The 24979-nt window shown below is 33.1% G+C and overlaps 1 protein-coding gene across 2 annotated transcripts; it reads left to right on the forward strand.

Annotated features, from left to right (window-relative positions):
* Nucleotides 1–61: 61 nt before the first annotated feature.
* On the forward strand, nucleotides 62–24702 carry LOC123672189 (glutathione S-transferase). 2 transcript variants are annotated; one of them, XM_045606202.1, is made up of 5 exons: nucleotides 62–218; nucleotides 8136–8273; nucleotides 20000–20167; nucleotides 21953–22095; nucleotides 24419–24702. In XM_045606202.1, the coding sequence occupies exons 2-5, from the start codon at nucleotides 8138–8140 to the stop codon at nucleotides 24584–24586; spliced, it is 615 nt and encodes a 204-aa protein (XP_045462158.1). In that variant the 5' UTR covers nucleotides 62–218; nucleotides 8136–8137; the 3' UTR covers nucleotides 24587–24702. The 2 variants fall into 2 exon arrangements, with proteins under 2 accessions (XP_045462158.1, XP_045462157.1); XM_045606201.1 differs by lacking the exon at nucleotides 62–218 and adding an exon at nucleotides 680–818.
* The last annotated feature ends 277 nt before the right edge of the window (nucleotides 24703–24979 follow it).

Consider the following 24979-nt stretch of genomic DNA (forward strand, 5'->3'; position numbering starts at 1 on the left):
TAGTAATTCCTTCTCTTTCTACAACACTGAACAATTTAAAACCTGTGTTATTAGTCTATGGTGTAGATAGATAGACATTCAAAGAAATCAAGGCCAAACTGAGTCACGTGATTAATTTTATCTGTTCTAACATAATCATAAATTTCCATGAGTTGAGATTGAACGTTTACGTTGATATTCAAGTAACAAGTTCAAGTTAGCTGCACTTCTTGGATTTGGTAACAATTATTTTCTCATTTATTGATATTCTGAATAATTGAAACTTTTGTGATAAGTTGTTTTTCAAATAATTAGCCCTTTTCAAGACATTGATCTGAAATATTCAAGAGAATCGAATTTTTCAATGTACTTATTCCGATTTTCAAGTCAGTCTAGAGAAACATGAACTTTATTATGAATTTCTTTCAAATTTCAGTTCAGATCAGAATGAAATTTGAGATTAGACACCTTCATTCCGATTTTTAAAACATTTTTAAAAATATTTCTCTTACAAATGATCATGATTGAAAAAAAATATTTATTCATACTTGTTCTCCTTAACAAAAATTATCGTTTGATATCATTTATTGGATATATTATATATAAGTATGTAGAGCCGTTTGATTCGTCATCAAAAAGTTTCTAGGGAGTATTTATCTGAAACCCGCAAACGGCCACTATTTCTATTTATTTTACTGTACAATTATGTTACAACGTAAACTTGATTATATCTTTCAATTTTATTGACATAATGTCGATGTCATTTGAAGAAATTTCGACTGAAAAAGAGGGAGAAATAAAAAGAATTCCTAAAACTATTGATATATTCAACGTACCAGGTTAGTTTCAGCATACCATTTATTATTCTAAAAAAATTGTAATTGAGCTATTATGTACATTTTTTATGCTTCAAAATGGAAAATATTTTCATTTGAACAGTTTTTCCAATTTAGAAATAATAAATCCGATGTTCACTTCTCTACGAAAGAAAAATCAAATATTGAGCCCAGTAAAAATTCATTATTTTCGATAATAACTTTACTTGCTTTATATAGTTAATAATTCGTGAATATTAGCGAATAGTACTTCGAAAAATTGAGAGATGGGGAGAAAAAATATTAAAAAACCCAGGTATTATAGTTTTATATAAATTCTATGGAAAAAATTCGTAGCACACGGAAAAAAATCGTAATCTACATTCAAGTATAAGGATAATCTTGAACAAATATTCTAAATCTAAGTTGTTTTAATATTGCGTTGAAACTATTTTACTTGAAACAAAAATATCATTCTTTCATTTCAAGAACACACATATACTTGTTTACCAAGATTACAATATATTTAACTGAAGATTTCGTGTTCTCGATTCAACAAGATCACTAGTATAAAAGCAAGAATAGCTATCAAGATCCATTGAAAATCATTTTGTTTCATCTAGAGAAAATGTAATACATGAGTCAAAATTATTAGAAGTCGATCGAAGTCTAGTTTTGATATTGTCTTGAAAGAAAACCATTCTTATAACTAGAATATTAATCCTCAATTGTAGTAAAAATTGTTTTGATGGAAGAGTTGCACTGATTATATTAAGAATAGCTATCTTGGTTGAAATCTTAAATATCTTCCGCGAATTCAACTACTGCTCTTCTGAAGCATACACTATTCTTAATCCAAATACTAATATACGCAAGTCAAATACAGATACGCTCTACTACGGCTGGCCGTTTGTTCCCGCGCAGATTGTGGTTGGTCGGAGCGAATGATAGGGCTTGCGCATGATGCTAGTCTAGACAGTTGGAACTAGTGGAAAGTGGAAAGTTTATTGGCAGACATTTTCGAAGAACAGTCGAAAGAGAGCAGGAACAGTTTTTTATAGTTTAGTGTTCATAATATTTTTAGTGATTTATTATTATGGAGAAAATTCCAGACGAATGGGAATTGGCCGATTTGATTCCAATATTCAAGGGTGAGTACCTATATTTACAGATATTCTGAGAAATTGTTTTATGCACTTCGTTGGTGTGAATGAAAAAATTAACAGATTGATTATTGGCCAGGTATCATTAGATTTTATACTGAAATTCACGCTTTGGGTTTTCAGAGCATGGAATAACACCTGATAATATAACAAAACTAAAAGAAAGCCTAATTAAGGAATTGATCCCTAATATCGGAAAAAGGATGAAATTCACTGAGAAGTGGATTAAGATAGTAGAGTCGTCGGTATGTACTCAAGTATGTTTTCTTTTCATTCATTATTTTTGTGATGTGAAATTTTTTTAATTTTTGTTATACGTTTTTTTTATGATAATATATTATATATTTTTGACCAATGTTATATGTTTATGTTGAGAAAATAAAATGTGTTCAATTTTTTCCCTTGTAAATTCTGTTATCACCCAAAATTCCATTTTCAGGTACCTCATAAGAAAAATATGGAATGTTCAGTGATCCTTCGGAGAAAATAATTATTATTGTTATCCCTCCATCAGCTATCCGTTGTTTAACGATGTGATATTAGACCTTCCATATTTAATCATTAAAAAAAAACTCGATCTTCTCTCCAAAATAATCTGTTACCTGAGAGAGGATGTCATTTATTTCAAAAACCAATATTGAGGGATTATACGATATATGCCCAATATGATTTGTCGAGATAAATAATATCGTGATACCTAATATGTTAACACTATGCCTGAAAGGTACAAGTTTCTCTATATTTGAAGAGATAATAGATGCTTTCCAAAATAAATTCAACTTCATTTCACGTAACTCAAGTATAATACAATTCGAAACTCGGTGGTTTACAATTCTTCGGGTATATTAATCGCTAGAGGTAACATTACCTCCGAGATTTAGGGTACTTCATAATGTACGATTACTGTACCAAGAACCTTATATTCCTTACAATTCGTACAACTCTACAGTAATCGTACACAATGAAGTACCCTAAATCTCGGACGTAATGTTACCTCTAGCGATTAATATACCCAAAGAATTGTAAACCACCGAGTTTTATTTATTCTTATTTGGAAACTAAGAAAGTTCTGCCAGAAGATTGTTCTATGTTCGATCCAAGAAGTCTTATTCTTATTCGAAGTTTTGGGTAGGTTTACTCGAAGAATGTTCTATACTCATTCCAAGAAGCCTTATTCTTAATCGGAAACTAAGAAAGTTTTGCCAGAAGATTGTTCTATGTTCGATCCAAGTGGGCTTATTCTTGGTTGAAGTAATCCTTCATCTTGATATAAAAGTTATTATAGTATTCTCAAGTTTACTTTTCCTCATATGAAGTGTAGTGAACATTTACGTTTAAGAATAACGTGCATCTTGCATTGAGTCAAGTTATGCTTGCGGATATATGAGTCTAATATTGCTTCCAGTCAAGACTACTAGTCTTGGATATAGCATATATTTTTTTCAGTGCATTAGTTACGTAGGAGACAACAGTAGCAGGTCTTGTTCCTCGACAATCGGTTTCAATATAATTTTGTTTATGAAATATGGGCTATGACAGATTTGAAGTTACGACAATTTGCGCTTTAATGTCCATTTAAAAAATTGTGATATTGCCATCCATCATCATCACAATAAATTCGTCAGACAGAACTTAATATAGGAAGGAAATATACCCAGTTGTTGTTTAATAATTTATCAAACAAAATATTTAGATGTATATAAAGAATAATAAGATAATGTACGGCATTAGATGTAACACTTCACTCAGTAAGACCTATGCCTAGCGCACAAATGGCATCCCGTACCATACCACTTTTTTCTCGTTAGTACTAATGATTTTCAAAATGTCGAAACATGGAGTTAAGTCTGGTTCGAGACTTTTGTTGTTTGAAAAATGGGTGAAGACGAGTTTTGTGTATGAATTTAAGAATGCTCCTTGTCACAACCGAAGAAAACCATAGTTGCGCTTAAAACTGCTTGACCACCAAGCTTATTCTCGAAATTTGGTCCCCAGTGATTACTGCCTTTTAAAAAAACTTCGAAAGAATGCTCCATAGAAAGAAATTTGGCTCTAATGAAAACAGAGACGAATCTTTCTACAGTATAAAGGTATTGAAAAGTTGAGGAACTTTGGATTAAGTACATTCATTACTTTTGGAGGTGACTATACAGGGTAATTCATTGGTAAATGGGCGGAAGTTAGGAGTAGTTAGAGGACATCGAGGCGAGTCAGAATAACCTTCATTTGACGGGTCTTTCTCTCTTTATAATCAAGATACAGAGTGTTTTATTGATTTTGTCAATTTTTTCAATTACCCGGCCATAACTTTCGAAGAACCCTATATATTTTTATGATATATGGTACGTTTTTTCTCTGCAACAACTACTTCATACATACATAGCAACTGATTTTTTTTCAGGTCCGCCCTAGGAAAAATTGATGAGATTCATCAAAAAAAACACCCTCTGTAATCAAATTTCTAGAATTCGATAGGCTATTCGAATAAAGGAGAAAAAACTTAAAGGGGCTTGGTATTTCTCGAACTTCCGCATGCGATTTTAATACTCAATAAATCTAGTTGTACTAGGAAAAGTTCAGAAGTAAGAGTTTAGCCATTAAATCGCTCAACTAATTTTCAGGTGGATATTGCGAAATCAAAGAATTTTATACAGATATTTATTCAGCGATGAAGCACAATTTACCAGAGATGGTATTAATTATTTAGAAAAATAACGTCTGCGCCGGACCAAATCATTTTGTTACAGAACAAGCCCATTCCCAATGAGTACAGGTTTTCATTTAATGCTTCAATCATAGATTGATTGTTACGTAAGTGTTACCATCATTTGTAACTGGCGAAGTTTATTTTGATTTTCTTCAAAATATTTCTTATTTGGCTTGAGGCATGTATTTTTAACACGATGGGGCTGCACTTCTTTTCATGGTCATTGTGACTAATTTCTTGAACGAAAATTTTCCGAATTGTTGGATAGTAAGGGCTTGACCTTATAACTGGTCTGCAAGGAGCCCGGACTTGAATCCTATCAATTATGTTGTTTGGGGTTACTTAAAATCAGAATGCAATAATTCTTCGGAGAATCGTGGAAGTTTGAGAAATGCTTTGCTTCTTTTAAATTTTTTCTCCTTCCTTCGAATACGAACGGTTGTTGGCACGAAATCGTGGAGGAAAAACTACTCTTATCAATTAATCTTCAAATTAATTTAAATGAGATATGATAACTTCAAACTTAATATCCTATCAAATTCTGAAATTTTGATATACAGGGTGTTTTTTTTTTGTGAATCTTATTTATCAATTTTACCTAGAACGGATCTGAGAAAGAAATTCAGTTGCTATGTCTGTATGAAGTTGTTGTTACAGAGAATAAACGTACCAAATATCATGAAAATATATAGGATGTTTCGAAAGTGATGGGTAATTGAAGAATTTGACAAAGTCAATAAAACACTCTGTATCTTGATTATAAAGAGAGATAGACCCTTCAAATAAGTTATTCTGATTCGTCTCAGTGTCTTCTTTATACCTACCCTTAGTTTTCGCCCATTTACCAATGAATCATCCAGTATATTGACCAGAAATTCGGATTTAAAAAAAAATGTGTTTTTACTGGTTAGGCCTGTTACATATTGAGAAAAGTGTTATGCTTATTTCGTCTTTCTTCTTCCGATCGAGCAAGAATATCGTTTCCATCAGCGACATCCGAGAGAGAGAGACAGAGCGATTCTATATTTTCTGCAGTTTCAGAGGAAATTCAATAAATTTTCTGCACTTTTAGAGGAAATCCGTGTTTTTCTTCTGAGTTTGCTGCGAGTAAACGACTGACAAATGTAGTTTTTCGTTTTTCTAAACGTATCCGTGAGTGAGTTTATCTTTTCCTTATTGTCAATGGACGAGAAAAAATCGGGGAAAAACGAAAAACCTTTCTATGCCACTTGAGTATTGCCAAGGCAAGAGAGCGGAATTTTCTCTCCTACGCCGATAGACTACAGTTTGGGATAAAAATAAAATGTACGGCATTAGGTACTTATACAAGGTGTTTTATTTTAAACTGGACAAACATATATATAGTCGTCAATATGACACCGGGAGAATCATTTATGCCTTATATCATTTCTAAGCAATAATCGTAGGTAATTGCACAAGTGCATCAAAATTATCTGGTCATTTTGATGCACGAGTGTAATTCGGGGGAATATTTCCCGAATAAACTGTTACATCACTTGTCAAACTGATGTAGAATGGAATTGCCATAGATTCGAACTGTGTAAGATACATAGAAACTATGCATCTATGAACAGAACAATTATCACAGTGCAGTTTCGCTTCCTACAATGCAATTATCGCTGTAATTTTCGATAATTGTTCTCCATATACATAGAATGTTTGACAGGAGGGAAATATTCGCTGTAATTTTCGATAATTGTTCTCCATACACATAGAATTTTTGACAGGAGGGAAATATTCTATTGAAGTGGTCAGTTATACATTACCTTTGAAGTTATATTAAGCATGATCGTTTCGTCATTTACTATAATTTCCACAAATACGGAATATGTATGAAAAAAAATGGTGAAACTTTTCTGTGAAATGAATTTTTCAATAACATACCCCTGATATTATCTTTTCCACAACAATATTTGGAGTAGGTATTTAAAAATTCGATATTGAAAGAACTGATGTACAGCGGTTTGAAACAATTCATTTCTTAATGAAACGTCATAGTTCTCGAAGATAATCATTATAATTCCAATTTCACACTTCCGGATATCATTGAATTTCATTAGGCTCCATATCACCATCAATCAAGAGAACAAATTACTGAATTAGAGAAGGAACGAAGAATCGAGAAAAATTAATATTTCTACTCTTCAGTTTTACTGCGTTGCCGGTGCAACGCAAGTGAATGCACCGTGGCAAGTGTTTTTCAGTCGCACCGTGTATAGAGCCCTACTTTTTTAGTAGTGCTGACTTTTTCAAAGGGGAAAAATGCTAAAAATTATTACATTTTATTATAGGCAAGGATGAATTTATCAACATAAAAAATATAAGGAAAATATTAATAATAATAAAGGGTTTTCGCATTTTCATTTCGAATAGCCAACAAGACGGCGCTTCATACCACGCTAGAAACGAAATAATCGCAATTTCGCTAGAAAAGTCCATAGCCGTGTAATTTCAGTTAGAGGTGATCTTAACTGGTCACCGAGATCTTGTGATTTAACACCTCCATGCTTTTTCTTTTGCGACCACGTGAAGAGAAGTTCTATGCCAATGTTCCACAATCGATTCAAGCCGCAATGGATATGCTGCTGCAACCGTATCCGCGGCGACCATTTTCCTTCGTTAATGGCATACCTTCCTCTTCAAAGGCATACCTTCCTCTTCACAGTGAAATAAACACCCCTCTTACGATTACTCGTTTTTTTTAATATCAAAATGAAACCTCTTATTGATGGAAAAACCCTGTATAATGAAAATGCGATTTGGATAGCTGAGGTTTGAGTTTGAAGAAACAGAAAAAGTTTTTAGAAGAGAAAAATTGTGTAAAAATTCAAATATTACGAAAAGTAAGTCATTTGGTATGCTAATAGGTACGTACATATGTATATTTATTCGGTGTTTTAGATGTTTGTTGGAACTTATAGTTTTAAATAATTTTGTTTTCTCTTACGGTTGATTTAATAATTCTTTCATTTTTGAAATAATTTCATATTATATTGAACATTTTTATCGAGTATAAAACTATTTAAAATTTATAATCGCCGTACTCGTAGGAATTCAGACCTGAACAATAAAGTCTATAAATGACTTGGACCAGAACAATGCTACTGCACTGAGTCAGTGATAACATTATTCGCTGTTTGTTGGAAGTACAAAACTGATTCGTTACCCACTGATTATGTATATAAATAAATAAATGAAAAGCGAGAATGCAAGCTGAAATTATCGTCGTGAATTATTCACATTGATTTGAAATGATCAATAAGGAAATTCTCATGAAAGATTTATATATAGGTATATATAGATTAGAGCTGCTATTAAGCTGGATAACTCATAAAGTGCAATATAGTTTATTTGACCAACTTACTTTGAGCAACTTGCTTATAAAGAATGGTTCTGATCTATTCAATCTCGATAAATACAAAATATTGATCCAACATAAATTTATTTCAGAAATGGCTCCTTCTTATAAAGTAACTTACTTCAATATAACTGCTCTTGGTGAACCAATCAGGTTTTTGCTCAGTTATGGGGGTATAGAATTTGAAGATTGCAGGGTAGAAATGGAACAATGGCCACAAATCAAACCAAGTAAGTTTTCTCATGTAATTGTTCAAAGGAGAATATCTGAATATGTTTTGTAGATTGGAAATAAAAACTTATTTATTCAAATTTGAAGATATATGTTTATACTCCTTCAAATTTGAGTAAATAAATATTATTGTACCTATATATTTATGATTAAAATATTTACATTGATGTTCTATAAAATGTGTGTCATTTTTTCCTAGTATATTTACATAAATCTTCTGCACTTGAGAAATGAAAATTGCAAACTCCTCCATAGTAGATACAAATATCAAAAATATATTTTCCCACAACTGCTATGGAACGTAGCGTAAACTTCATAGCTTACTCAATTTCAAAACTATGTATTGCCATAGTATAAGTAATTCTCTATAGTCTATACTATGGTATTGCTCATACTGCGAGAAATATTATTCCACACGGCACTTTGCCCACACCTCGCTTGGTAGACCAATGAAATTGGGGTTTTGAGAAGTCGTTTTTATGGAAACGCAATAAATAAACAGATACTGTCAACGAAGGCCGTTTTGAATTGAATTAGGTACATTACTTGAATAATTTAAATTTGTGCAGTTGTAGGAAATGTACTTTTCCTACAACTGCTATGAAAAGTAGCGTATTCTGCCTAGTTTACTCAATTGCAAAACTATGTATTGCGCATACAGTGGGAAATATTATTCCCCACGGCACTTTGCCCACACCTCCCTTGGTAGACCAATGAAATTGGGTTTTTGAGTCGTTTCTATGGAAACGCAATAAATTAGCACATACTGTCAACGAACGTCATTTTGATTTAAATCAAGTCCATTACTTGAATTATTGAAATTTGTGCAGTTGTAGGAAAAGTATAGTGTGCAACATGTGGAGAAAGTCCTTTTCTCGCTCGTGTGTTTGCGGCACTCGCCTTTCAGGCTCGTGCCACAAACTTCCACACTCGCGAGAAAAGTGTAATAATAATAATAATTATTATTATTATTAAAAGTTGGACTTTCCCCACTTGTTGCACAATACAGGGTGAGTCTTTGACTTGTACATATTTTTTAACCGAAGATTCTTGAGGTCAAAAGAAACACTTTTTTCATTTACCATTTTTTCCGATTCGGCCCTGTTAAAAAGATATAGCCATTTTAAAATTTCATAATGAGCTAATTCACCCCTGGTAACCGGAACACTGAAGTTTTCGCAAGTATAAGATATACAATTTGAACCTTGGAAATAAGCTACTATATTGGAAAAGCATCATAAACTCACTTTAACATTCCATTTGTTGAACAAAGTAGTATTTATAATACAATAAACGAGTTATCCCAATTTCATTGACGATAAAGATTAAATGTTTTTCTATTGATCTTCTATTTCATTTTCGATAATCACAACGAATTGAGCTCGCTACCACCCATATTTGCTTAGCTCTGATATTCATAATTTATATCCATTCATTTATTATATCGCATTTATAATATATCGTTGTATTCATTTCGTACAATTTAACCTCACATTCTCAAATAAATAATATTCATCTGAGTTCTAACACAGACTAACTAGTATAGTCTGTGCTAGTAGTCTGTGGTTTTAAGTTTGAACCTCAAATTTCGAGTGTTGCAAATTTAAACACAGCAGTTCGAATAATCTATGTTCTAACCTAAAATATTTATTTACAGTGAGATTACACTGTTGTTGTTATTATGATATTTGATATTACAAAAAAAAAATATGTTATCATGAAATGAAAATCATCGAAGATTTGAAGAATCCCAACAGAATATTGAAGTTCCATACATATTTTCGAGAAATTTAAAAACAATTTCCAAAATAATTGTGTGGATACAAAATAAATAAGTGTGCATTCTGATAGAAAGTAATTCCTTTATGAAATGAAGCATTTGATTTGCTCCAACTATCTCATAAAAATAAAAATAATGATCTGCTTCAATATTTTTGGAGCCATCAGTGTGAAAATATGGAAATGAAGTTTTATGGCTCTGTAATCAATGGAAAATGTTAGACTCCACTTGTAATAATAATAATAATAATAATAATATATACTTTATTTCCAACAATACTTTTCATAACAATAATCATACAAAAATACATTATATATAAACAGCTGTTGGAAATTGGTGAGAATATCGAAGAGAGTTTTGAAACAAAACTCCCACCGGTTTTCAATTCCGACCAAACAAAAAAAATAGTAAAATAACTAGTCTACAATACCAAATTGGGAAAAATATATCCAACAAAAATAATCCCTGTAATAATCTTTCATTATAAACATTTCATGGGGAGGTGCATAAAATGAAAACTCAACAGTCCAGTACAACCCTGATAATCAAAAATAAAGTAAAATGAAGTGTAATGGGAATAATCTATATCTTATAATTGAAATAAAACAAACAAAAATAAATAAGTAAATATGTATATAAATATACGGATATCTAAACAGGGTGAAAAAATCTTACATAATCTGCTTTGAAACGATGAATGGATGTGCTCTTCAGGAAATTTGGCAAGTTGTTGTATACCTTAGATATTTTATATGAAAACCCCTTTTTGAAAAATTGAGTACGATGTGACGGAATCATCACCACCCCTCTATGTCTCAGGTTCAAATTATGAACGTCAGTCCTAAATGTTATCTTGTTATATAGATATGCAGGGGTTTTATTAAGTACTACCTTATGGAACATGCACGCACAGTGGAGCTTTCTGCGAGCATCCATGTCCAACCAGCCAATCTCTTTTATTCTATGAGAGATCCGTTCTCGTCTTCTGATACCACAAATAAAACGAAGACACGAATTTTGAACCATTTGAATTCTTTTTACATTTCTATATGATAAAAATGAGCCATATAATACGTCACAAAAGTTGAATTGAGATAACACTAATGTATCACATAAGAGAGTCTTCGTTTTGGTAGTAAGAAAGTGTCTATTCCTATAAATCAACTTCAACGCACTGAAAGAACGTCGGAGCAATAGTCTCACATGATCATCAAATGAGAGACGATCATCGAGCATCACACCAAGGTTTCTAGCCACATGAACAAATTCCAAACGATCACCATCAATAAATAAATCAAGGCAGGGAAGACTCGTTCGAAGATGGTTTGGTGCAAATAACATAGCCTTTGATTTTTTGGCATTCAAGTATAAAGAATGGTTCCTAGCAAATTCATGTATTGAAGATAGGTCATCATTGATTTTCTCAACTGCACATTGAAAATCAGAGACCGGAAAGGAGAAGTATAACTGGGTATCATCAGCATAAAGGTGAACTTTACAGGATTTTAAAAGTGATGGCAACCTCGCAGTGTAAAGAGAATAGAGCAGGGGCCCCAAGATGCTACCCTGGGGCACGCCAGAAGTGATTGGTAGTGGTGCAGAGGTCGTGCCATCGAACGAAACAAGCTGAGATCTATTGAATAGATACTGACAAATCAACGAAAGTGAACCAGAACCGAAACCTGTATACCGCAGAACAGAAAGTAATGTCTGATGATTTATAGAATCGAACGCTTTAGAGTAATCTAATAAAATCAAGATGGTCACATGGTTTTTATCTAGAGCAGAAACGATATCATCTACAACATGCAAAAGCGCAGTCTCACAACTATGCCGTGGGCGAAATGCAGATTGAACAACCGGAATCAATGAAAATTTGTTGATAAATTCATTTATTTGATCCTTCAGGATCTTCTCGAGGAGCTTGGATAGAACACAAAGAACACTGATCGGACGCAGATCACCCTTATGTTTGGGAACTTTCACCTTAGGAATAGGAGTTACCAAAGCCTTCCTCCACTCAGATGGAAATACAGAGTTTTCAATACAAAAGTTGATTATATGAGATACATAAGGAATGATATGGGGATAACAATATTCGAGCATTCTGTAACTCAAACCATCAGAACCGGCTGAACTGCCCCTCAAACTCCTAAAGGCTTTATCAATGATATCTTGCGATACACAGTAGAAGGAAAACTGTTCATCATCCAATACCCTACAGTTACCGTTGTAAAATGCTAGTGTATCAAGATCAGGATCCAATCTTGGCACAGACTTCACAAAGTAGTCGTTAATATCATCTGCGTCCGCCAAGTAGTTAGGAATCCCAGTAGTTCTTCCCACCACACCAAGCCGCCTCAACCGGGTCCAAACATTTCCACCATCTGCACCCACCCCATGCGCACCATTCAAATATGCTCGCTTTTCCGTCTTAATAACCCGAGCTGTGAAATTTCTTAAGTTCTTGTACTCATCATAGTCAATCGGGCTCCTTGAACATTTCCACTTCACTCTTGCTTCATCGCGAATGGACATTAATAATCTGGTGTTTGAAGTTAACCAGGGTGAAAACTTTTTTCGAGATCTTACTTTTTTAAACGGTGCATGAACTTCGAATAGATATAATATATGTTTAGTGAAGAAGTCAACCTTGGTATCAACATCATTGAAATAAAACAGCTTATGAAACGGAACAGCGAAAAAATCCGACAAGAACAAGTCTATATCAAAATTTCTGAAGTCCCGTATTATTTTGAAAGTCTCCTTATCCGAAATTGGGCGCAGATTGAGGTTACAAAAAATCAATTCATGATCAGAAACATTGTCAGCATTCATTGTGTCCCAATCAGCAACTAGATCAGTATTTGTAGTTAAAATGAGATCTATTGCAGTCGCAGAACTTCGGGTCAGCCGAGTCGGCTTATCCACTATTTGCTTTATAGAATAAGCATCGCACATTTCAGAAAATCTGGCACAACTTCCGCTGGCCAAATCGAGTACATCTATGTTAAAATCGCCTAAACAGAATAATTCATCACAGACTGGCAAATATTGTGAAAAATCCATCTCAAGGTCATCAATGAAGTCAGCCACGCTAGTACTCGGTGGTCTATAAGCAACCCCTACCACAACACACAATCCATTTAATTTAACATTTACCCATAGTCTTTCACCAACACTCAAACTTGGAACAATTTTACAACACAAATTCTCCCTCAAATAGAAAGCTACCCCTCCTCCCCGGGACCCACGATCCTTTCTCAACAAGACATAACCATCAATGTGTAAATCAGCATCATCAACATCTTCATTCAGCCACGTTTCTGTTAGAGCTAATATTGTGAAGTTATGTTGATTCAAGAGATCTCTAACATCATCGAAGCTAGGAAGCAAAGAACGGCAATTCAGATGCGCAAAAACGTACCGCATAGTTTTATTAAAAATTTAAATCAATGTAAATAAAACAAAACATCAAAAAAAAAATAATAAAATAAAAACGAAACTTACCAAGGTTGTACTTAAGGACAGAAAAAAAAAAAAATCCTCTATTTTCAATCCTCTAAGAGCTCTATAAAGCAAATTATCAGGCTAATAGGATTTACTCTGAAAACAATAATATATCCACATATACAAGTTTATACTCAAGATATTCTGAGGAAAGACAACTTTTTTTACATATACCCAGAGAAAAAAAACAAGACTGCTCCCTCAACCTCACTTCCACCTATCCCACCTTTTCAATACTAACAACCAGAAATATTTTGTGAACAGAGAATATTTCCCTATTTTAAAACAAGAAAAAAATGAATGAACAAAAAATGAACAATAAATAATAAAATATAATAACAACAATAAAAGAAAATAATATAAAGTATGCAGCAAGGCCCCTTAATTACTTTAGGTATGAGTATGTACCATTTGCAAGCCGATCCTCGACATAATCATAACATTATCCACCCTTTTGACTTACAGATGTTTGAGATCTAGTTACCTTCTTCAAATTTGGTTGTGTATTCCTCAAATTTAACTCCTTCAATTGATCCATGAACTGAACTTTAACAACCTTTCCATTCTTCATTCTCACAAAAATATTACAATCAAAGGTCCAAGTATTTGGCACACCAAACGTCAGTCTAGCCTCCTTGAAGACCATCAAACGAATCCTTGAAAGTGACTCAGTAATCATAACCTTGGTACCCTTCAAGTTTTTCTTAAATTTCCATATCTCCCGTTTCGAATTATACATTACAAACCTAACAATAATAGGTCGATTTCTATGTTCATCGCTCCTTTGCTTACCCAATCGGTGACACCAATCGATCAAGTGATCTTTAGCCTCCCAATTTGGGATTTTCAATTTCTCAATTTCATCTAAGATCTTATCTTTCACCTCATCAACATTTTCATTTTCAGTCTCAACAATCCCATGAAATAAGAGGCAATTTCTTCTAGAATAGTTTTCGAGATTATCTATCTGCTTAGAATTATTTTCAACCATTCTTTTTAAATTCTCCACAAATAACAGTGTATCTGATCTAAACTTACTGAACTGTTCAGATATTGTCTCCAGAGATGATTTTCCTGTAGAATTGGATCGCGATTTATTCATTTTTATCGCCTCGTCCAGACGAACATTGAAATCAGAAATCGCCTGATTAATATGTTCCGACTTCAACAACAACAAGTTATAATCGTTGCTCGCCATATTTGTTTACAAACAAAACAAACACCAAATATAGTTATTTATTCAGAACAAACCGCCGAATCACACTCAGATCGATCACTGCACAGTGGCAAATAACAACAAATTGCAGTTTATAATTTCTTGGCGAATTTTTATACAAGAATTTCAAATTTTTAGAGGACCGACCGAATAACACGTCAGGCGTACATGCGTACAGGAATATCGATCAAAGTTGTTCTATAATATGTACCTACATTATAGTCAACTCTACTACTTGATTCATCTTGATTTTGCCATTGAAAATAAATGAGAACTATTCAATATAAATATCCACAGTTGAATATCCTGTTTCTTTAAACTCACCTATTTGTTTTCATATTAAAACAATTATGGCACTCTTGGAAGTATGTCAATCATATGCTCTAGGATGAATTTATGGAATAGCAAAAGAATAAAAGTATTTAATCTCAATCACATGAAAATTTGTCTAGTATGTACTTAGTGGTATGTTTCGGTGTGAGTTTGAATGACCCTCGAAGAATACAGTATTGTTCGATAGCAGCAGTCTTTAGTGGGATATTGACTGTTGTCATTATAATGGGACTATTTTGTGAAAACTCTTTTAAACATGGGCTTTATGGGAAATCTGGACTTTTCAAAATAGAATGTTGATTTTAATGAAGTATCTTCTTATTATAAGAGCTGTGTCAAAGCTCAGTAATTTGTAATCAAATAGAAGAGTTGAGGTGAGCTCATTCAAATAACTTCATTTTCAAACTAAGTTGGCTAGTACTTCAATTCTAAAATCTGAGACATGACATCATAGTAAATTCATTTCTGTGGATTTTTTCCACAACAGAACAGAGTTGCATTTAGCCAAAGTACCCAATTTTTCGAATTTCACAGATAATTTTTTTTTTTTAAGATCAAGTTACTCGAAAACGGCGCTTTGTAGGAGAAAATATGAAGAATACTTTTATTTTTCAAATTAGCCAAATATTGTTCAATGAACGTTCAAATTGTTTTTAAGAGTTGGGTTCTTCGAATTTCTGGTATTTTTATGTGATATAATGTTCATAATGAAGAAACTGAAAGATGTGTAGGGAATCTTGTGTTTGGAGAAGATGTATCACATCAAGGAAAAGCTATATTCCAAAAATCATTTCCTTCAATAGAACCATTTACGAGATATAGCTGAAAATCACATTTTTTTATCGATTTTCAACAGCCTGTATCTTTGTAACCGGGCCGAATCGGAAAAAACTGTAAAGGAAAAAAGTGTTTCTTTTGACCTCAGGAATCTTCGGTTGAAATATATGTACAAGTCAAAGACTCACCCTGTATACTATTGTGGCAACAAGTGGGGAAAGTCCAACTTTTCTCACGAGTGTGCAAGTGTGAGAAAAGGACTTTCTCTAATTCTGTGGTTATTCCGTTCATTCTTTCACATCTTGTAGAACAAAATCGTGCGAGAATATATCAGAAACGCACAGTTTTCATGGTTATATTTTATTATTCTATGTTGGCATTCCAAACTTTCCGCCACGGCTTTATCTGTCAATTCATCAATTTTCCTTAAAGAAATCAGTTCTGCCAACCAACATTTTTCAATGCAAAAATCACTAAATTATATTTATGGAAATATTTCATTAATTTCAATGAAAATGCAATGAATTAGAGAAAATAATGTATAATACTCGTACAGAAGGCTCATTCTACCACTCGTTCATTCCAAAACTCGCCACTTCGTGGCTCGTTTTTGAATTTTGAACACGTGGAAGAATATCAATGCCTTCTGCACTTGTATTATAAATAACTATTCTCCACATGTTGTACACTATACTTTTCCTACAACTGCATGTACCTAATTTGATTGAAAATGACCTTCGTTGACAGTATATATTCATTTCTTGCGTTTCCACAGAAACGACTTCAAAAGTCCAATTTCATTGGTCTACCTAGCAAGGTGTGGGCAAAGTGCCGTGTGGAATAATATTTCTCACATTATGAGCAATACATAGCTTTAAAATTGAGTAAGCTATGAATAATACCCTACTTTCCATAGCAGTTGTAGGAAAAGTATAGTGTGCAACATGTGGAGAAAGTCCTTTACTCACTCGTGTGTTTGCTGTTCCACACTCGTGAGAAAAATTGTAATTTCCCCACTTGTTGCATAATATACTATTGCAGAAGAGAAGGAGTCCTTTGTTTTGGAGAGTTATTAAAGGATTTCCTCTTATTTCAGATAACATGTGTATAATACTGAAGAATTCCAAAAATTATAAAGTTTATTTTTTTCACATGTCCAAATCTGACATTTTGGTGGTAAAAGCAATGCATTATTCTAGCCAATCACTCAGGATTATACTGATAACACTGCTTCCTCATCGATAATACCTTGTTAACATTGAAACTTCGAGGTTTATTGAAAAATGAACACAAACCGATTCAGTGCCATCACATAAGAGAATATTGAACATTTAAATTGTTGAAAAAATAGTTCCCAAATACAACTCGTTCTTCAAATTTTATCAGATAATTTTTTATTTATATCACTCAAACTTATTTATTCCAGGCGAAAACATTCAAACGAACCGAATTTAGATAAAATCACTCGTCCTAATAACGGACTCGTGATTTTATCAATCGGTTTGTTTCATATTTTTGCCAAATAAACAAGTTTTCGTGGTAAAGGAAAAATTATCGATAAAATTTCAAGCACTTGTGTTATTACCTCTCGAAATTCTGCATAATCATTGTTTCCCTTTCGTAACTTTGAAATGGAGGAGCACTTCTTGCTTCTATTTCTGTCTAATGCTACGAATTACTGGTCAACGCATCTACAGGGTGTTCCGTAAAAACCACGTCAAACCGAGGGAGCAAAGGATAACCCACCTGCTGTACCCATGCTTGGTACAGGGAGACTCTTCGCTCCAAATGATCTTATTGAAAAAATCTGGATCTGCATGATGTTTTCGCAAAATTTGCCGGCAAAATTGAATTTCGTTGAGGTGAATAATTATGCGAGTAATATTTTCGCACGTAAACAATTGCCATTGTTCACTAAGTAATGCAATATCGAAGATTTCTTAACAGAATTGACAAACTTGATTCTGTTAGAAACGTACCCATTTGGATAAAAACAGCCATATCTTTTTTCTTTGAATAACAAATGATTTGTGTGATACCTCTTTGAAATCGCCATAAAATAGACAATTTATTGGTCTAATGTGCAGCAGTAGCTCGGTACATTTTTTTTCACTACGTTGGGCTAAACTTCATAAACAAAATAATCCACTACCAAAATTTCCAATAAAAATATTTCTCATAGCCCCCCTTCAAAATGTTCGGAGGATGTTTTTTAACGTAAACGTTAAAATCATTCTTCAGCAATATTTTACTGAAAAAATTAACCAAAAAGATGTAAAATTGTACCAAACGTAAGGACAAAACTATTGAAAGGGGCAAACATTCATTATTTTCAAAAAAAAAAATATCTCGAAAACGGTAAGACTTTTATAATGGGAATTTTGTCATAGCAGGTGGGTTATCCTTTGATCTACATTTTCCCTCGGTTTGACGTGGTCTTTACGGGACACCCTGTATAAGTTTTATCAAACTTGATTATGTCCATGTCGTACATATGTATACACGAAAATTTTCGGAAAGCACCTTATAAACTTGAAATTTGCAGGATAGGTTCGGATCTCGAATGTCCAGGTTAAGTTCATTAATGAGCAAAATCTGACTATAGAGGTTCCACAAAAATGTTGGTTCGAAATTTTGTATATCTGTAAATTTCAAAACTGCAAATTAGGTCGATGAAAATTCGTATTTGGATGTAAAATATCAATTTAAAGCCTTGTGCAAAATTTCATTTTGATCACATAACTAAAACTCAATGAAATTGAAAAAAAAAAAAGTTCAATATCTTCCTTACCACGAAACAGCGCTAGTTTATATTTTGGATTATCACATGAAATAACAATTTCAAGCTCCGCACATAATTTCAAACTGTTCAAATCATCAGAAAATTCAAAAAGAATATTTGAAAATAAATACCCAATCTTTCCGTGATCAATTCCGATCAGGTTAACATTTTGCTTGTAGGAATATAAAGAATAATCATTTCAGGCTTCTTGCGAAATTTCGTGTTGATAGCGACATTAGAACCATAGCAAACTCAAGTAGAATAAAAAAAAATAACCAATAGTTCCGTAACAAAATATCCCGATCAAGCTGAGATTTTGCAACTAGATAGAATCATAGAAAATAAGAAGAATATCGGGAAAAATACCCAATATTTCTGTGATTATAGATCCGATCGGGTTGCGAGTTTGTATGCCTATATGGAATAATCATTTCAAGGTTCGTGTAAAATTTCGTGTTGATAGTCTTTAGAACCATAGCGGCATATCGAATATCTAGAAAAAAGAGGAAAGCACTGACGTGAGGTCCGGAGCTATTAAGCGCTCGTTAATTCATGCGCCAATTGCACCTTTAAGGCTACTAACATGCACAGAATCCGTGGTGTGTGTACTGATTCGATTTTGTTTCAGAATTTTTGAGATATCCACCTATTGCTTTGGTGTTCTGCTTCACCAGAGTTTTGTAATGTGGCGCTCTTCAGAAATTTTGCATGGAGTTTTAATCAAGTATACAATTTAACTGAAAAATTAAATGGAACTACAAGTTAAATAACAAATTAACTTATCTTGAACAACAAGCGCAGCTTCACCTCAAGAGTTACTGTTCGGCACTCAGTTCGGACTCGACCCGTAGTTCGGACTCGACCCGTTTGAGTCATTCGAGATATCTACCTTTTTTTCTAACATACGAAAATCTTAGTGTCCGCCATTACCCGCCGTCCGTGATTACCCCACTCTCCCCTATAGAAGATTGTTACGAGCATAGAATATAAAATATTATTGTTCTATACACAAAGGTCACGAGAGCCGAGAATCAAGAGAAATGTCAAATATAAACGATGTATGCGCCATCTGAAACAGACGCGATCCCTCGCAATCAAGTAGGTATAAATCTGAAAAATCTACCGTTTTGTCTGAAAGTTTTACAGGTAGACACACCAGGTTTTCTATGCATCTTAGAGGCTACACATATACCTAAATATACTGCCTTCACGTCAGTGCTTCCCTCATTTTTTGTACATAGTAGTAGATCTTATTATTTCATATATATTCCAAATTATAAAAACAAAGCAGATAAAAGTTAAAATACTTTCAAATTTAATTTTACAGACATGCCCTTTGGCCAACTTCCTATTCTGGAACACAATGGAAAAAAGATACCTCAAAGTTTAGCCATTTGTAGATATCTGGCTAAGCAGGTAAAATTGGCTGGAAACGATGACTGGGAAAATTTAGAAATTGATTCTATTGTTGAAACCATAAATGATTTACGTCAGTGTAAGTACCAGGCTTCATTCAAATTAATAAATGCAGCAGGAATATCTTTGTTTTTCGTCATAGCATATGCTTCTGAAAAAGAAGTACATGAGATAACAGACGAAATAAATTTATTTCGAAAAAATACTCGGACACGTCGATTTTTTATTCAAGGCAGATGATACCTCATTTGGAAGGTCTTTGTATCCTGATTTCAGCATCTACATTTTTTCATTTAATCCATTTGTCTTTGAGATATTCAAATTCAATAGTCAGAGCCAGTGCACGGCAGACCACACATATTTTAGGAAAGCCTAACATTTCTTCAATGAGTCTGTTGTACCTACGGGCCATGCTAAGCGCGGTTGCGGTGGCCTCCAGCTACCATCAGGAGCGACAGGTGTGAAAATTTTATAAACTAAAAAAGTATTATAGGAAAGTGCCTATTTTATATGTCAAAATACACTCTCATAGCTTTTCAAAAACGAAACGGCAGACGATTATCGCGGTAGTGAAGTGGTGGCAGAAATTTTCAAAATTAAAGAAAAATTTATGTATTTTGACATATAAAATCGGCAGCTTTCCTAAAATACTTTTTTAGTTCATAAAATTTCCAAGATCAAGAGATCAAGATAATTTGTTATGCCGATGATGCAGTGATTGTAGCTGAGAGCGAGGACGATTTACAACGGCTCCTATTTAAATTTTACACAAAAGCCAAAACATTGAACATGGAAATATCGACTGCGAAAACGAAATCACTCGTGGCTTCAAAAGAACCAATAAGATGTAAACTTGTGTTGGAGGGTCGACCAATTGAACAGGTGATGTCGGTTGCTTACTTGGGCGTGCAAATAACAGCTAATCAGGACAGAACCAAAGAAATTAAAGACCAAACAAACAAGGCGGCAAGGATATCAGGTGCTCTCAGAGACATTGTATGGAACAACAAACACATGCGGAAAGATTCTAAATCCAGAATATATAAAACTATTTCATAAAATTTTCACCTGATGTCGCTCCTGATGGTAGCTGAGGCCAACGCAACCGCGCTTAGCTAGCCCAAATATCATGGCCGGTAGGTACAACAGACTCGCTGAGGAAATTTTAGGCTTTCCTAAAATATGTGTGGTCTGCCGTCCACTGGCTCTCAGACTATAAATTTTGTACCGTTACTGGTCATTCCGTTAAGCACACGTGAATTTTCATTAATTTATTCTGTCATACATTAGACACCAGAATAATTACTATTTATAACTTTCATCAACAATTAAGGTAAAATTAGTACATTCCTTAGCAGAAAGACTTGAAAGGATTTATTTATTTTGAAAAAAAAATGAATGTTTAAATCGTACAGTAGATTTATAAACGATGAGCACCCAGAAAAGCACGTCAATAGAAATTACGTTCAAGATCTTGTACAAAAATTTCACCGCTCAATTTTTCCTCTAAAGTCATCTAAAGGGCAGAATCTACGTTATGCAACTAGTATCATTGGAATAGTTGAGGCGAAGAATTGTAGAAAACTTATTGTGAATCTGCATGGTTCAAATCGAACATTTTTGAAATCAGTTCATGAAGTTTTCGTTAGTTAGTAAACTTTAAAATTCTTTTTTTTTTTCGAAATCGACTTTGAGTCAATGACGGGGTTCATCATATATTTTTTATGATGACAAACCAATGCGACTTTCAACGGATCGACAGTCAAGAAACGAAAAAAAAATAATGCAAATCTCTGTTCTGCTCATCTAAACATAATAATAAGATTGTGTATATAAGATGTGTATTAATTTTCACTATATTTAGGTATTGGTAAATATCATTATGAGTCAGACGAAAAAGTGAAAGAGAGAGAGCGGGCTATTCTCTTCAATGAAAAAATGCCATTCCTATTAGACCGACTGGAAAATGTAGCAAAAGATAACAATGGACATTTTGCTTTGGGACGTGTAAGTATTTTTAAAAAAACTTTTATATGGATTGAAAATTGGTTGAAATCAGCTGAATAAAATATTATCCTCTCTCTATCGACGATGCTATTTACATTCTGAAAATTTTTTCCCCATTTTATATCATACATCGTTTTCACAGAAGTTGAGGATACTGTAGTATGAATTGTCAGTTGAATTGCTTCAAATTTATTAATTGTGGAGTTTATAAGGAAAAGTTCTGAAAGTAGCAAAGATAAAGGTGGCTAGAGTGTGGCAAAAGTGGGTACGATTTTTCAAAATGTATCGTTATTATGAATTTCCCGAAGTTAACCTTTTATTTTACAGTTGTATTAAAGCTTAGTTGTTAATTATAAGTGGTGTATGTGAATAGGGCAATGAAAATTTTGCACAATGACTCAGTGACATTATTCAGGTTTATGTTGCAAAGCCATGTTAATAATAATGCAATTAGTGTTCTTCTTCATTGAAGCCATCCAACATTTTAGTATAAAAGCTACCGGTTCATCCGTTTTCCATAAAGCGACAATATTTTCAAATGATGTTTTATTGATCAATTTGCAGGCATCTCGCGGTTGCGTCATCATCTCATAAAGTTTAGAAAAAAATTAGATTTGCATTCAAAATTAGGATATTATATGATGAAAACTTCAAATTGGAATATCTATGCCAATTCAAGTTGAATATCTTGTGAAGGGAAGGTGCTATGAGAGAAAAACTAGAACTTTAACACCTGTATCACAAAAACAAAGCATTTGTGGACTCATGTTATTGGACTTTTTTTCTTTAAAAGATCCGAGAATTCTGTCATTTTCATTTGTACCTCCAATTTAGGAACACCCTGTAGATATGGTCAATTCAAAACTGATGACTTCACAAATAAATTGAAATTTGAATGAAACACAATAAATTGTACAACACAGCCCAGACAATTTTTCGATGCTAATTACTCAGTTCAGTTCTTTTATAACTACATACTGAAATTTTGTGACGAGAATGATACAAAAAAACCGAAAACAACGGGTAAATGTATAACGATGACGAATACAAAAATCACAGATGCCAAATAAGGGGCGATGCCGAGAAAGTGGATAGATAAAGGAAAATAATAAGCCTCGGACAAAGACGAGCTCGTAGTGCAAGTACTCATCAAGAAAGCGATAATAAACTCCTAAACCGTAAAGGGGTCCGATTTTTTACTAACGTGTCGATTTCAAAGGATAGTAAAATGATTATTATTGGTTCATTTTATGGAGAAATTTTCGTTCTTCGTCTTTGCGAGATTTATTAAATTTTATATTTTGAAAACCTTGGAGGGGGGGGCTAATTACCCCCAGTAACCCCTATTTCTACGCCCTTGGAGCAATCGTATAGCAACTGTTTTTTTTTACCAAATTTCATTCGAATAGCCCCAAATATATTTTTTGAATGAACAGATTCTAAAGTCAACCCTCATTGTAATACCAGTGAAAAATATATTGTAAATAATACTATTAAAAATTACCAGTGGATTTTATTGAACGATCCACGGAACAATTTAAAACATTTTTTTTAATAGAAAAACTCTTTATTTGAAATTGGTAAGGTGTTCTGAACATGTTCAATATTTTATTCTATATTTTGTTCGCCCTGTATTAATCAAATAATCTTTTTTAATAAGCAACATTGGTGAAAGAAACATCTTAACCTACCATCAGTTTAATAAAATCTAAACACAAATTCGTAAAAAAAATGAACATTAGTGGAAAACAAGGTCAATAAAATGTAGGAAGACCTTAAAATGTAGGGTAAACCATGTAGAGCCGAAATTGGTAATTGAAATATGATTATTTCGATAATTCTTTTCATATTGAACCATTATATTGGGCATTAGTAAAATTACATACATACATAAATTCAAAGAAGGAGAGAATGTTCAGGGATAAATTCTTAGTTTGATATAATTTGTGTTAACGTTAAATTTATGATTAGATGGGTACTTTTTTCAGTTCTTTTTAATTTAGTAATATAGTTCATACTAGAACTTCAAATTAGTACATGTAATATTGAATTTTTTGTAAACTAAGAATGCTTTTTGGGCTTCGACATGTTGCATTCCATTTTTCTTTTAAATAAATTCAAAATGGTGATTGAGCACTTTATTGGATAATGCCCCATTTACTTGGTTCATATAATAGGTTTGTCTCATAATTTTCCAAAAATTGGCATCACACATGATGTCTGAATGTTTCACAACATATCTTGGTTTATTTAGTTAGTATGTTATTTTGATTACCCTATACTGCCTTATGAATATTTAAAGGAACTTATATTCTTGTTTCAGCTCACCTGGGCAGATTTGTACTTTGTATCTCTGCTAGAGTACATAAATTTCATGCTCAAAAAAGATCTCATTGAAAATCGTCCAAATTTGATTGCAGTGAAAAACAACGTCTTGAATGTGCCTGCTATAAAGGAATGGATAGAAAAGCGTCCAAAAACCAATATGTAATATGTGTTATTTCAGCATGTAATATTCTTATTTGTTTGATGAATTTGTTATTGAACTGCATCAAAGTCTTTGTCAACATTGGAGTATAATAATATCTTTTTTCTGTTCTTATCTTATTGGCCTTTTTTGTTTTCAATAGTATTCAATTGCTGTATATTTCATTTTGAATATACACAACTTTCCATACAAGAAGGTTTTCAAGTTAATATAGGTATAAAATCCTTCCTATTTCCCATATGAATAAATATTTTTGAAGAGGAAGAAAATTTACCCCAAAAAATCGGATTCTAAATAGAAGAGTGTTTAACCTCAACACTAGTATTTTATTCATTATCATCACACATTCTTGACATGTTGGAAGTTTAAAGAATTATTTGAGATTAACCCATAGAG

Source organism: Harmonia axyridis, chromosome 2 (assembly GCF_914767665.1).
Source record: "Harmonia axyridis chromosome 2, icHarAxyr1.1, whole genome shotgun sequence".
NCBI classification, from domain to species: Eukaryota; Metazoa; Arthropoda; class Insecta; order Coleoptera; family Coccinellidae; genus Harmonia; species Harmonia axyridis.